Here is a 15,787-nt window from a genome sequence, read left to right as displayed (position 1 = left end):
AGAGAGAGAGAGAGAAGTACATAACAACAAATAAAAGGTTCAAGTTCTCTTAGTAATCCAACTTTAATGGTTTAAAAAACCTGTTGACGCATTAACTCTTAAACCAAAATGTTTTGTTATTCTTAAAACTAAATTAATGAAATATTAGAGCTGATAGGAAGGGTCATGTGGCACTTGTTTAGAGTTGTCGCCTAACCAAGTTAGCCAACATTCATTTATTCAAAACTTATATATACGACATCATATGCATACCGAAACTAGATTCTACAAAACCACAAATTTAGAGTAGAAAGAGTGATAAGCGTGCAAATATGTATTGAGCATCAATATATACAATAAACAACCACCGAAATACATACGTAAGAAAATGCTTAATTATATTATTCATCCAACAAGACTACCTGAACAACATTTACTCAAAATGTTTAAATTTCTAACACAAATCCTAAAAATAATTACACGTGACAAGTTAATGTTGAATCAAGAATATGAAATATGTTATCTCCAGGGTGTGGTTCAGGTGGTAGTGCGGGCTGCGAGAGTGCCTTTCATGAGGTCAGGTGTTCAAACTCTTCCGAGCTCGTTTTCGCCCCTGGACTCCTGAATTTACCCTCCCTTTAGAGTTGTGGGGTCAACTTCAAGGGTCACAGGATTAGTCACGTGGATCGTAAAATGGACGCGTGGATACCCGGTACGTATTCCAAAAAAAAAAAAAAAGAATATGAAATATGTTGTGGGGCCACTCCATGGGGCGTGGGATTAGTCGCGGACCGTTAAAACGGACGTGGACACCCAGAACGTCACTTAAAAAAAAAAAGAATATGGAATATGGAGCATAGTGAGGATTCTAATCTCCTTAATGCAGCATACCTAAGTGACTCACACGGATCAAGATCAAATTTTAATTCTTCTTTGGATTCTTTGAATTGCTTAAATAATTAATAAATAACAATTACAATTTACTCAATCATCCAATATAATAAATAAAAATATTTCACGTCACCCTTTTTGTTAATTTTTTTTCACAAAATGACAAAATAATAATAATAATAATAATCACCAGGTGTTAACTACTCTCTTATTTTGAGGAAATCAAAGAAGAGGTACCAATAAGAACTTGTCAAAGTCTTTTGTAGTTCTGTTCATTATTCACGAGCCCGTTTCATTCTCCAACTGCACCAATATTTCTCATCTCTTTCCGTCTTTTCTCTTACCTCTTACCTCCTCCTTCTTCCTTCACTCCCCTTTCTTAAAAGTTAAATACCCCATGCTAATTGCTTCCGCTGCTGCATTCATGATCCCAAAGCTTTAAACTACTTAAACCCACATTAGTATAAACAGACACACTAGTAATTATTAATCAACCCCATTAATTCCTATTCCCTTTTGATCCATAAACCGCCATTGCTCTGATCCAACTTCTTCTGCATGCTACTTCCCAATTTCCAAACGCAGAGCTTGCTCTGCACCACTCTGTCGTCGTCAACATCATCAGACTAAACAGGTAGCTAGCAGAAAACCCAAATGGCCGGCGATCAGAAAACCTTACACATAGCCATGTATCCATGGTTCGCCATGGGCCACCTCACCTCCTTCCTCCACATCTCCAACAAACTCGCAGAGAAAGGCCACAGAGTCTCCTTCTTCCTCCCAACCAACACCCAACCCAAATTAGCTCCTTTCAATCTCCACCCCCACTTCATCACCTTCTTCCCCGTCGCCCTCCCCGCAGTTGATGGCCTCCCTCCCGGCGCCGAAACCACCGCCGACGTCCCCTTCCCCCTGCACTCCCTCATCATGACCGCCATGGACCTCACGGAGCCCGCCATCGAAGCCTCCCTCCGCGACCTCAAACCCAACTTGGTCTTCTTCGACTTCACTCACTGGTTGCCGGCTACGGCCCGCCGGCTCGGCATCAAGACCGTCCACTACTGCACCATCAGCTCCGCCACCGTCGGTTACCTTCTCAGCCCGGAACGGAAAATGCTCGAGAAAAAGTTGACGGCGGCTGATTTGATGAAACCTCCGCCGGGATTTCCCAATTCGGTTATCAAGCTCCGGGCGCACGAAGCACGTGGACTGGCGGCGGTTACGGTGAAGGAGTACGGTCGCGGTGTGACTTTCGTGCAGCGGCAGTTGACCTCGTTAAGCGAGTGTGACGCAATTGGGTTCAAGACTTGCAGGGAGATCGAAGGTGCGTACTGTGATTATGTGGAGAAGCAATTCGGAAAGCCGGTGATTCTGGCCGGACCGGTGGTACCGGAGCCGCCCACTTCGGTTTTGGAGGAGCGGTGGAGAAAATATCTTGACGGGTTTGGCGGTGGGTCTGTGATTTTTTGTGCGTTTGGGAGCGAGTGCGTTCTGAAAATGGATCAGTTTCAGGAGTTGGTTTTGGGTTTTGAACTTACAGGTATACGTATATAGTTGTATACAGCTTATATATAAAAATTTAACTGTTTTCTTTTATATTTGATACCATACCGAGTACGGTGCAAGAACTTTGTCTCAATATGAAGTTATCCGGCTTCAAAAGATTACATTACAAATTTTAATTCTCTACTACCCATAATCTCCAAGAGTAGGAGCATATTTGAGTCATATTCAATGCATGCAATGTCAAACTTGATTTGATTCAAACCTCAAAACTTGTTTCAAACTTGAGTTGATTCAACTAAACTGGATCGATTATATATTAATATTATATGACTTATATAATATAAAAATAATAAAATTAAAAAGTTTAATTAGACACTTAAGTAACAGTACACTAAGATCATATTCAAATAATTTAAACTCGAGTCCAGTTTGAATAATTCGAGAGAGTAATTATCCAGGTCTTATCAAAAACCGAACTAATATTAATTCTTACCTCCAAACCTCACTCTCACATGCATAGTCTATTACAGTAAGTATTGTCTTCTGTTAATTTTTTATACAACTTCGAAAGCGCGCCCTGATTTTATTTTCTACAGGTATGCCCTTCTTGGTTGCCTTGAAGCCGCCGGCGGGGGCGCAGACGATGGAGTCGGCATTGCCGGAAGGGTTCGAGGAGAGGGTGAAAGGAAGAGGGATTGTCTGCGGAGGGTGGATTCAGCAGCAGCTGATATTGGCGCACCCTTCGGTGGGGTGTTTCGTGACTCACTGCGGCAGCGGGTCGCTGTCGGAGGCCATGGTGAACGAGTGCCAGCTGGTGCTTCTGCCTCATGTGGGTGACCAAATTATCAACGCAAGGCTGATGGGCGGAGATCTGAGGGTCGGGGTGGAGGTGGTGAAAGGGGAAGAAGATGGGTTGTTCAAGAGAGATGGCGTGTGCGACGCAGTGAGGGCTGTGATGGATGAAGGCAGCGAGGTGGGGAAGGAGGCGAGGGCCAACCATGCCAAGCTGAGGGCGTTCTTGTTGAGCGACGGGTTTGAGAAATCATACATCGATAGTTTTGTTCAGAAGCTGCATGGCCTTTTGGAGTGATTGGCTTCTAGTTCTAGGGGAAGTGCAAGGGTAAGTCATAGAATAACTAATAAACGAAATTTTCATTGGCCTTTTGATTTCATGTGATGACATATTTAGTTAGAAATAAATCATTGTCCTTTGTCATATCTTAATGGGAGATTTCAATATTGATTAGAGTATATACAAAACTTTTATATTGTAGGTTTTGAAATTTTAAACTCTTATCATATTGATTGGAGTATATAAGAAGCTTTTATATTATAGATTTTCAAATCTTAAACTCTACCATATTGATTAGAGTATCTAAGAAACTTTTATATTGTAGATTTTGAAATTATAACACTAAAAAGGATGAAAGATTTATTGAGGGATGTATTATTCATGTTGTATAGGGATCTATTATTCATGTTGTATAGTTAGGGCGTTAGGCTCAAAGAGCATTCCAATAAAGAAAGTAAAGAAACATTTCTTGTGAGTTGATTTGACGTATACCCATAATCATTAAATTACAAAATTAAAAGAAAGAAGATTGATAAATCATGTGAGTCAATCGCCTTTATTAAGTTTTTCTTTTTGTGGGCTGTTTTTTTCCCTTCATTTTAAGAATAAAGTCGATCAAAACTTAGTAGTGCTAAGTTTAATAAGAAAGCAATAAATGATTTTCTTTGTGTAACAATTTATTGTATCAGTTTAAGACAAAAGTACTTGCTTCATAGTGTGTAACAATTTTTAATTTTCTTCTAAAACACTAGTGTTTTATTGTAAATATTTTTTATTTGTAATTATAACAATAATAAAAAATTTTTGAAATCAATAAATTTTAAATGTTAATACTATATTAACTATATAATAAATCAATTTCGCTATCATCATATTATTGGCATTCTCGTACATTTCAATAGTCTATGTGAAGTATGTAAAAAATATTTACAATAAAACACTATAGAGTGTTTTAGAAGAAAATTAAAAATTGTTACACACTATGAAGCCAGTAATTTTGTCTTTTAATTTTTCTTTTCTACTTTATGCATATTATTTTTAATAAATTTTTTCCTTATATTTATCAATAATTTTTTGCCCTCTTTCTAGCTACAAGTAACAAGCACCATATCATTTTGAAATTCACCGATCAAAAATTAAATAAGTCATATTCTATGAATACATTATTTATTTTTCTACAAAAAATAACAAATAATTTTTAAATTTGAATTTGTGGTAAAATTATTACTTTAAAATGCAAGATGGTTCAAGGTTATCCTTTTGGATTAAAATTATCTTAATTCAGGTTTACGACAATGTAAAAATAGATTATGCGCTCTTGTCAATGGATAACTATTTTTCTTATGTTTGAAGTAATTCTTATTTTTCTTGAATTATCTGATTACGTGGGATCTTAAGGAAACCAAGACAAAATTATAAATTTACTTTGTAAATAGTTGTAGGTCATATTACATAATTAATAAATCTCGTTTTGTTCTAAGTTATAGTGATGAGTAATTATAACTCATTGTAGTGTAAGTTTCAAATGGTCATTAATTAGGTTATCAGTCATTATGTTGACACCTCATTTTGTTCGGATCAATTATAACACAAGGAATTTTTATTACCACATGCAAAAAAAATTAAAATATAAGTACAACACATGTGACACGCACCCCTAAAACTATTATTCTAATTTTTACCTTTAAGTTTATGAGCACTTATGATTAATTCAGGGTATTTTATAAAATACTAGGCGGGGTTATTGGCAAAATAATAAAAATGGGCAGTAAAAATAACACAGGGGGAGATGGAGACACACGTGCATGGGTCTGGGCCAGCACGTACTGTGAGCAATTACAACCGTAAGAGTCGATGGTAGAAAATATATATATATATACACACATATATTAAATTTGTACATTTATTATTTATTTGTTTGCTTATTTTAATTAAAAGGAATTAATTAAAGACCATCAAATTCAATTTATGGATAATTCTTAATTAATTAGGTACCGTCCATAGAATGGATGTGGAGGGGTGCGAATACCTTTCCCTCGCATAACTGAACTCTCGATCCTAATCCTGATATACGCAGACCGACACTACTGATTCTGGGCCTATGATTAGTCGAGTGACCAATCAAATTAGTAATTAGGTGTTTTCACTACACCAAATTTAAAGAAAAAAAAATAAGTTAGTAGCAACTCAAATTCAAAATATTCAAAAATTATATTTCATTCGCTCGCCTGCGGGACGTCGTGACAGTTTGGCGACTCCACTGGGGACATAGAGAGTCGAGTCATCAAGTAGTTTTGAATTATCCCGAATATGAATTTAATGATATTTTAATTATTCCATGATTTTTTGTTCTAATTTATAGTGACAAGAGTGATTATAACTCATTGTAGTGTAAGTTTCAAGCGATCATTTATTAGGTTACTAGTCATTGATAGAATAATTTTAGTATACTTGATTAGCTAGCATAAATTACACCAATGTTGCAAGCAAAAGATGCTATTAACCTAATGGTGCTAGAACAATTATGTACTTGTTCAAATTATTGATTTGTTGTATTTGTATATTTTTAAGTCATCACATGATAGTTACAAGATCATAGATTTGTTTCAAACCATTCCAACTAAGGAGGTTATTAGTAATTGCAAAAATAATTTTTGCAAATAATGTAATCTTTACGCGTACAAATGAAACTTTCAATGCAAACTTAAAAGCATTTTTAATGTCATATATTAACATATTGTAAGCATAATTACAGAAAATAATTACTAGAATAAGGTGACTCATTTGAGATGAAATTAACTGATAGTTAGAGTACGGATTCTTTGGAACCGACAGAATAACTTCAAATATAATAGCACAACTTGTAGTAGTTAGATACGGGCTTCGACTAGTTTGAAGAAAAGATTTATGTCAAGTTATCTTAGAATCGTAATTTTTTGAGGTGTTACATCTAATTGACTAGAATTCTCTAAGTCAACTACTGACACTGTTCTTAAAAAAGGTAATCAATGTGTTGACTCTCGACAAACTTAGGATAAAGATGGGACATGGGAGAAATGATGAAAAGTAAATTGGGAAGATGCACCTAATGATTTGGTTCCTTTGTATTTAGCTGATTGGTTGGTGTTTCTTTTGTGAGGTAGTGTTTCTACAGACATTACATGTGGACGGATTGTCTAATGTAGCCGAAGGAGGAGCAGGATTAATCCTCACTGCAATACACAGTTCGAAGACATTATACGCACTAAAGTTAGAGTTCGCGACGACCAACAATGACGTCGAATATGAAGCCCTACTAGTAGGGCTACACTTGGCTGAGGCACTTAGGGTAGCGCGAATTCATGTAACGAGCAATTCCTAGCTAGTGGTGGAACAGGTGAAGGGAGAGTTTCAGGCTAAGGATCAGAAAATGAAGAAATACCTAGCCAAAACCCAAGAACACATCAAAGCTTTCGCTAAGTTTGAGATAGAGCACGTGCCACAAACGAAGAACGCAAAGGCTGATGCGTTGGCAAAATTAGTCTCAGCTACAAAGCCAAACTGGAATAATGCAATCTACTTGGAGTGAGTTGGAGAAACCTATTATGAGGAGGCCAGTGTCAACTTGATGGTAGTTGAAGTTAACGAAGGGGATTGGAGAACCCCTTTTGATGCAGTATTGTTAGAATTGGTGTATTCCAAAGAGGGGGGTGAATTGGAATTTTAAAATTTATCTCCTAGGTTAAATGAAATACTCGTATAATACAACCTAGGGTCTTTTTATGCAATTCCAAATACGTCAATAATATAATGTGTGGAAATTTAAATTAAGCGCATCATTCACATCATAACATACATGTGCGGTAAATATAAAGTGTGAAAATATAAACAAGGCACATGATATGTTATCAGGGTTCGACCAACTGTGCCTACGTCCTCGTCTCTAGCTCGCAAGCCCGAGGATTCCACTAAAGGCTCACTTAACAGGTGGAGCGGCACCGATTACAACCAGGTCAATTAGCACAAGACTGACCTCAACCTTTACAACCAAGTCAATTAGCAGGGCTGACCTCAACCTACATCTTAATAGGATTGTGCACCTAGTTTTCCTAACCGAGTCAAAGCCAATCCGGGACTATTTCACAGGACTAGTCTCCCTCTTCAGGTCTGTGTCTGGAAATACAACAGATTTGCTCAATCAATGAAATGGTACAGTGATTATACTTTCATGTAAAGTAGATATGTACCTAGTTAAGCTCAATCACATACACCACCAAATGATTTCATATGTAAGCTCAATGTGGTTTAATATTTCAACTCTCAAATAAATATTTGTTATCGATGTAATCAGTGCGTAAGAGTGCAATCAGTATAATCTTTGTATCACAAGATGTATTCAATCAAAGTGCTCAAACAAAGATGTCAGCCAATACTTATATATATTATAACTAGCAGATCTTCTCAATAGTATAAAGCTTGAGCAAAGTATAAATTGGGTTTGCAAAAAGAATTTGAATCTTTGTAATCAGCAAAAGATATAACTCAATGAATATTGCCACAAAGATTTTTAACTCATAAACAAATATCTCTTCAAATATTCTTCAAGATAAAACACAATAGATATTTGTAAATGATTTTGAAAAGATTTTGCAACCAAGATAAAATACGTGCTTCTCAAGATGTTGTAGTGAATATGCAATCTCAGAAGATCAAACGAGGTCTTCTTAGGAAAGACTTATTAATAAAGTCTTCTAAGAATACTCAAGGTTTTGCTCTAAAATAAAATCGAATCAATCAAGCATAAACTAAAGGAGAGCAATCCTTTAGAACAAACAACCACTCAAAACAAGCTTACGAAGGATTTTGGCAGTAGTAGAAGGTAAGTATGAGTGAATGGAGCTCAGAGATGTGTATGATGGATTTTGAGAATTTCAGAGAATTTCTCCTAATTAAAATTTCTAATCCTTTTCTAATTATTCCAAATGAGGGGGTATTTATAAACTTCCCCTGAAATATAACCGTTAAGGACATCGGTGGAATAATTAGAAAATATTTAATGATTTTTAATTATTTTAACCCTGTTTTACTGAGTTAACCATGGTAAAAAATAAGTCCAACCCGAGAGCTCTGGTCGACTAGGACAAGTTTGGTCGACCCAAGTTCTTGGGGTTCGGTTGACCGGGCCAAAAATGAACTGCCCGTTCGGTAGACCGGATATGTATGCCCAAGGCAATTTTTCAGTATGTCCAAGGTTCGGTCGACTAGGGTGAAAATGAACTAGACTGGTTGGTTGACCAGACAGTTGGGTTCCCACACGTGGGAACTTAATCAACCAGGTTGGTGGTATACAATTTTCTCTCGGTAAATCAGGAAGTCAAAATGTTGACTTCACGGAGGTTCGGTCAACTGGGATCATTTGAACTATAGTAGTTCGGTCGACTAGACTGTAGTCAACCGGTTGACCCAGACCCGGATCGGTCGACTGGGCTGAAAATATACTTGAAAGGTTGGTCGACCGAAGATGCACATTTTGTGCATTTCGATCCTATTTCACTCAACAAGCACTCCATTTCAAATAATCAAACATGTGTATGCATGAGTGAGTGTCCTAGGGTCATTTTAAGGTCTTCTTTAGGACACCGAAAAAATCTGGTGTCGGTCGACTGTTCCCTAAGGTCCAACTATGATCTTGAGCTTATCCTTTTTAGTTTGAGTTTGGTTTAAGCTTACTTATTAGATCATGCATATGATGTGTGTGTGATTATTACAAACCAATCCCTATTTACTATTACAAACCCTTTGCATAAAAATGAAATACAATACAACAGAAATTTAAGTCTTCAACTTCAATCTCACTTTGTGCATTATGATCTGTCAATTCGAGTTCCTGTACATAATCTCAAACACCCATTAAATATAACAATTATTTGTCATTATCAAAACCGGGTGTGACCTATAAGGTCAACAAGTACCTTCGCGACGGATCCTTACTAGAGGATAAGAAATAATCTATAAAGGTAAGAAGAAGGGCGGCGAAGTACACACTCATAGAAAAAGAGTTGTACAGGCCATCCCTGACACTACCATACCTACGGTAGCTAAGTACCGAAGAGAGAGAATATGTGCTAAGGGAAATTCACGAAAGAATAAGAAAAAATCACTTGGCCAGTAGAGCCTTAGCCCACAAGGCCCTACGACAAGGGTTCTACTGGCCCACAATGATGAAAGATGCAATTGAAATAGTCAAATGGTGCGATAAGTTCCAGTGGTGCGCGGGAATCCCACACATGCCATCCAACCTTCTCTCCCCCTGACCAGTCCTTGTCCTTTCGCCCAATGGGGACTGGAGATCTTTGAACTGCTACCTCAAGCGACGGGACAAAGGAAGTTTTTGTTGGTGGCGATTGACTACTTCACCAAGTAGATAGAAGTAGAAGCCATGGCTCACATAATAGAATGTGACATCACCCAATTCGTATGGGCTTCAATTGTTTGTAGGTTCGGAATCCCATAGGCCATAGTCATGGACCACGGGAGACAGTTTGACAATGAGCGCTTCAAGAAATTTTGCGCCGACCTATCCATAAAACTTCTATTCGCATCAGTTGCACATCCCTAGAGCAATGGCCAGGTGGAGAACATAAACCATACGATACTGCACACCTTGAGAACGCAACTCAAAACTTCACAAAGTAGATGGGTGGAAGAGCTCCCGTCCATAATCTGGGCTTACCACGTGACCCAATGAGCAGCAATAGGTTAAACCCCATTTATGCTCGCTTTTAGAGCAGAGGCAGTTATTCCTTCTAAGGTTAGATTCCCTTCCTGGAGAAGGCAACATTTTGATGAAAAGAACAATGAAGAACTAAGGGCAAAATTAGACCTCCTATAGGAGAGACAAGAACAAGCACATATGAGAATCACCACATACCAACAAAAAGTGGCCATGTACTACAACACTAGTGTTAGAGCACAAACGTTCCGCCCAGGAGAATTGGTCCTCAAAAATATGTGAACCAATCCAACAGAGCCTGGAGTGAACAAGCTGAAGTCGAATTGGGAGGGACCAAATCGAGTGGCGTCAGAAATCAAACCGAGGACATGCACCTTAGAGGATTTAGGGGGAAGAGAGATAAAAAAACACATGGAACTTTGATATGTTGAAAAAGTACTACTCTTAAAATTTTATTGCAAAAGTTGTACAATCGAGTTAAAAGGCTTCAAAGTGAGAGTACAATCTCAGAAGTAATAAAATATTGAGCTAGAATCTTCAATCACCAGCATTACTTCCTTCCTCGCCTTCCTCCACAAACTCTTCGGTCTCATCTAGAGAAATGTTAGGGTGTAGCGACCTGAAAAATAATATTATTTTAATAATAAAGAGGGAGGAAAATGGAAACAGGAACAGAAGGAGGCAGTAGACTTCATCGACGACATCGCATTTTGGAGATAATAATAATAATAATAATTTCATGGAATTGCCAGGACTCGTCGACAAATACAGGGGTTCGTCAACGAGTGTATAAGGAAATTCGTCGACGAATACATGGTTTCTTCGACGAAGGTCTTCAGGACCTCGTCGACGAAGGCAAGATTTCGTTGACGATAAAATACCGAGAGACAAATTTAGGCTACTCTGAATTTCGTCGACGAGGTGATGTGTCTTGTAGACGAATATGGCTCTATACATAGAGCAAACTCGGATTTTTATTCAAATTTCAATCTCCACTCTCTCTCTCTCTCTCTCTCTCTCTCTCTCTCTCTCTCTCTCTCTCTCTCTCTCTCTCTCTCCTACGGACTCTCTCACTTCTCTTTTGAATTTTGGCCCCACTAGTTGCCAGATCGATTGTCTAAAGCTACCATGACGCTCCTGGCGAAGTTCTATGCAAGTCCGGCGGAGCGGATCGTTGGTGAAACGAAGTTGGATTTCATCCCAAATTCAGGGTAAGGCCTTTTAGTCTACTTTTGGCCTTATGACAGTTATAGGATTGATGTAAGCGGAGAAATACTGATATTTTGTTCTGGCAAACGTTGTTTTCAAGGTGTTATGTAGAAGGCCCTGCGGGTGTTAGGCCAGTAAATCGTAGGGGCTTTCTAGTAGTCAGGTAAGGTAAATATGCTATGCTAGGTATTTTTAAAATATTATACAGTTTATTAAATTATGAATATTATGTATTAAATTATGGTGTGGCTTGAGAATATGAATATAGTATAGAGATATGTTTACGAATTCCAGTATCATGACTTTATGAATTTCCATACCATGATTATATGAATCCTAGTACCATGATTATACGAATTTCAGTATTATGATTATGTAGTTTCAATGTTATGATTATACAATTCTCAATATTATGATGTATGAATTACAGTTACAGTTTATTCAGTATCATGGTTGTTACAGTTATTTCAGAATCATGGTAAATCAGATAGTTGTATATAAAGATATATTATATAGTATCAACCCTGTTGGACTATGAAGTTACAGAGCACAGTACCACTGCTACAGATATTATGTTATGTTATGAGCGCAACCACCTATTTAGATAATACGTGGTAGTTGGTCGATCACCTAGGCCCTTGACGTGGACAGGCTCCCCATCAGATATGAGTTGAGGTGGGCAGATCAGACCGATAGAGTATAGTGATTTACCCTGGTTGGCCAGCCAATGTAGATCCCGCCTACGGGCCCACAACCCTGTCATGAGGGGTTAAATCATGACACACAATTATCCACAGGGAAAGTTTTCAGTTACTATTACGTATATACAGATTTACAGAAACAGGGAACATACTTATGTACATTAGAAGTATTTTGAATAGTAACCTACAATACTGTTATGTTAAGCAACATGGTAAGGGTGGTAGATTTTATTACTTGTACTGTAATTATATATCCAGTTATACATGATTATGTAGAAACATATTTTCATAATATTGTAACTCATATGCCACACACTAGTAATAGCATATTTCGTCTTACTGAGCGTTGGCTCATCCCAGTGTTGAATCATTTTTCACTTGGTCTAGGTAGGCGAGCAGACCAGGCTCACAAATAGAGGGGTTCAGTAGTGCCTTGTCAGTGAAGTGAGTATTGTGGAGGATTTTTGTATATTCCAGTATAGTTTAGGGTATTTTGGGAAACAGATATATATGTATATTTTGGGGAAACATGTTAGTACTCTGGTATTGGTATTGTATATATATTTACCTATGGTTATGTTTATTTGATTTCTGCTTCTCGCTGCTTAGGTTAATGATTGGGTTTACCCTAGTATGGTATCAGAGCATGTAGATTATCATAGTATATATATAAAAAAAAAACCCCAGTTTATTAAGCAGGTCGTTACAATTTGGTATCAGAGCTTAGGTTGTTAGGTTCTGTAGACTATAGAGTGCAGCAAAAGCAATACCAAAGTATAGGAATAATGATTTGAGGTTTGTTCTATGTTTGGGTACAGGATTTCCGTTGTGGTTTCTGTGTTTTTCCTGGGGTGACGATTTCAGGGAAACCATAGTAAAATATTGTCGGGTCGTGTGTCTGGGTGATAGAACTGGATATTGAGTTAAGGTTAGGGAAGGTAATTAATTTTAGGTTAGTACAAGATAGGTCTGTATAGGAGATAAAGTGCTTAAGCGTGTTTCTTGTTTCAAGATGGACCCAGGAAATAGTGGCACGAATGCTAGGGAGGATAGGCCAGGACCTTCCAGCATAGGCGGAGGAGATACAGATGTTGTGTTGCACAGCGTCACTTAGCAGGTGATGGCTGAGATGGCTAGGAGTTCTGGGGAGCGTGGCTATTCAATTGAGAAGTTTACGCGTATGAAGCCCCCATCCTTCGCTGGAGGAGATGACCCGATTGTCGATGAGAATTGAGTTCAGGATATCGAGGAGACGTTGGTTGTGCTGCCCTGTACGGATGAGCAGAAGGTAGTATTTGCAGCATTTAAGTTGACTGGGGAGGCGAAGTGCTGGTGGAGGGTAGTGTGTCTAATAGAGGAGCAGAGGCCGGTTCCAGTTCCAGTGACGTGGGACCAATTTAAGGATCTGTTCTTCGAGCGGTATTTCCTTGCTATCGTTTGGAGTGCGAAGGTAGCAGAGTTTCTACATTTGGCATAGGGGTAGATGATTGTACCTAGTACGCGGCTCGATTTGTCGAGTTGTCGCTTTTTGCTCCACATCTAGCACCCGATAAAGAAAAAAGGCAAGGAAATTTGAAGAAGGATTGAAGCAAAATCTATTTGAGTAGGTGATTGGTTTCAGGGCTCAGACATTCACAGAGGTTGTACACAGAGCTGCGATTATTGAGAGTGGCATTCAGAGGGGTGTAGCAGTTCAGAGTCAGAAGAGGATGAGGCCTACGCCTCAGGGTTTTCAGGCTAGCACCAGTAGGGGTGCATGGAGAGGAGGTCACGATAGAGAAGACCAGAGGCAGATGGTAGGACCTCGTGGGAACCAGGGTGCACCGACGTACCCAGTGTGTCAAACATGCAGGAGAGTGCCGAGTAAGCAGAGGTGTATGTTATCGTTGTGAGAGAACCGGTCACGTGATACATGAATGCCCAAGTCAGCAAAAGCACGTCCCAACACCCAGGCCCTATTAGGGAGGACATCAGGCAGCTCGGGGAGGATACTAGGCGCCTCAGGGTGGCCAGCAGAGGAATGTGGCCCTAGCACGAGTTTATGTGTTAACACCAGGTGATGCAGAGGCTACTACGGATGTGGTGATAGGTACATTTACTATTTTATCGCATGCAGCTATTGTTCTTTTTGACTCGGGTGCTACTCATTCCTTTATTTCTACATCTTATGTTAAATTATATAAGAGTGAGACCCAATCATTAGATATAGCACTGTTGGTAGCTACACCATCAGGATCAGTAATCATATGTCAAAGGGTACTTAGGGGCTATCCGATAGAAATTCAGGAGAAAGTACTACCAACAGATCTTATTGTGTTTGATATGTGTGGGTTAGATATAATACTGGCTATGGACTGGTTGGCTGTCAATCATGCTAGCATCGATTGTTTCCAGAAAGAAGTAATTTTCACCTCCTGGAGAGTAGGAATTCAGATTCTTTGGTTCACGGGTACGTGCTTCAACACAGTTAGTGTTAGTCGTGCAGGCGAGTGGATTACTCTTGGATGGAGGTTAGGGGTTTATAGCATTTGTGTAAGAAGCATATAAAAATGAATCGAAGATTGATAGCACTCCAGTAGTACGAGAATTTCTAGATGTTTTTTCAGAGGAGTTACCAGGGTTGCCTCCTGTGCGCAAGGTACATTTTCCTATAGATTTACCTTCAGGGACTACTCCGATCTCTAAGGTTTCGTATCGTATGGCTCCAGCTGAGTTGGGAGAATTGAAAAATCAGTTGCAGGATTTGTTGAACAATGGGTTTGTACGACCCAGTGTATCGCCATGGGGAGCTCCAGTGTTGTTCGTAAAGAAGAAAGATGGGTCCATGAGGATGTGCATTGATTATAGGGAGATAAATAAGGTTACTATTAAGAATAAATATTCTCTACCCCGTATAGATGATTTATTTGATTAACTCTAGGGTACACGGGTATATTCCAAGATCGACCTTAGATCCGGGTATCATCAAGTGAGAGTAAAAGCGGAGGACGTCGCGAAGACAACCTTCAAGACCAGGTACGGGTACTATGAATTTCTCGTTATGCCGTTTGGTCTGACGAATGCCTTAGTCGTGTTCATGGACTTGATGAGCAGAGTTTTTCACCAGTATCTAGATCAGTTTGTAGTAGTTTTCATTGATGATATACTGGTGTACTCGAGGAGTTTTGAGGAGCATGAGGTGCATTTGAGGCAGGTGTTGCAGACTCTTAGGGAAGAGAAGCTTTATGCTAAGTTTAGCAAGTGTGAGTTCTGGCTTGAGAAGGTAGCATTTTTAGGCCATGTGATCTCAGGGGACGGTATTTAGTGGATCCCAGCAAGATTGACGTGGTGGTAAACTGGTCTAGGCCAAGAAATGTGCAGGAAGTTGGGAGTTTCTTAAGGCTGGCAGGTTATTATCGTCGTTTCGTTGAGGGATTTTCAGCTTTATCAGGACCTCTCACGCGATTGACTAAGAAAAATGCCAGATTTGTGTGGGATGAAGAATGTGAGCAGAGCTTCTAGGAATTAAAACAGCGACTCATTACTGCACCCGTTCTGATGATTCCATCGGGAGGCGATGGTTATGTTATTTACAGTGACGCGTTTTGAAAGGGTTTGGTTGTGTACTGATGCAGCATGGTAGGGTGATAGCATAAACGTCCAAGAAGTTGAAAGAGTATGAAAAAAACTACCCTACTCACGATATGGAATTGGCTGCGGTTGTACACGCACTAAAGA

The 15,787-nt window shown here is 38.9% G+C and overlaps 1 protein-coding gene across 1 annotated transcript; it reads left to right on the top strand.

Moving 5' to 3' along the window:
- The first annotated feature begins 1,365 nt into the window (after positions 1 to 1,365).
- On the top strand, positions 1,366 to 3,592 carry LOC131145056 (cyanidin 3-O-galactoside 2''-O-xylosyltransferase FGGT1-like). The gene is made up of 2 exons (XM_058094096.1): positions 1,366 to 2,410; positions 2,973 to 3,592. Exons 1-2 carry the CDS (start codon positions 1,525 to 1,527, stop codon positions 3,464 to 3,466), a joined length of 1,380 nt encoding a protein of 459 aa, XP_057950079.1. The 5' UTR covers positions 1,366 to 1,524; the 3' UTR covers positions 3,467 to 3,592.
- Positions 3,593 to 15,787: the final 12,195 nt, after the last annotated feature.

This window comes from Malania oleifera, chromosome 12 (genome assembly GCF_029873635.1).
Source record: "Malania oleifera isolate guangnan ecotype guangnan chromosome 12, ASM2987363v1, whole genome shotgun sequence".
Taxonomy (NCBI): Eukaryota; Viridiplantae; Streptophyta; class Magnoliopsida; order Santalales; family Ximeniaceae; genus Malania; species Malania oleifera.
Note: the sequence above shows the minus strand (reverse complement) of the source record. Positions and strands in the feature narration are given on the sequence as shown.

Coding starts and splice junctions, on each gene's coding strand:
- LOC131145056 (XM_058094096.1), top strand. CDS start 1,525: ATGGCCGGCGATCAGAAAACCTTACACATAGCCATGTATCCATGGTTC. Junction 2,411..2,972: donor TTTGGGTTTTGAACTTACAG/GTATACGTATAT, acceptor TATTTTCTACAG/GTATGCCCTTCTTGGTTGCC.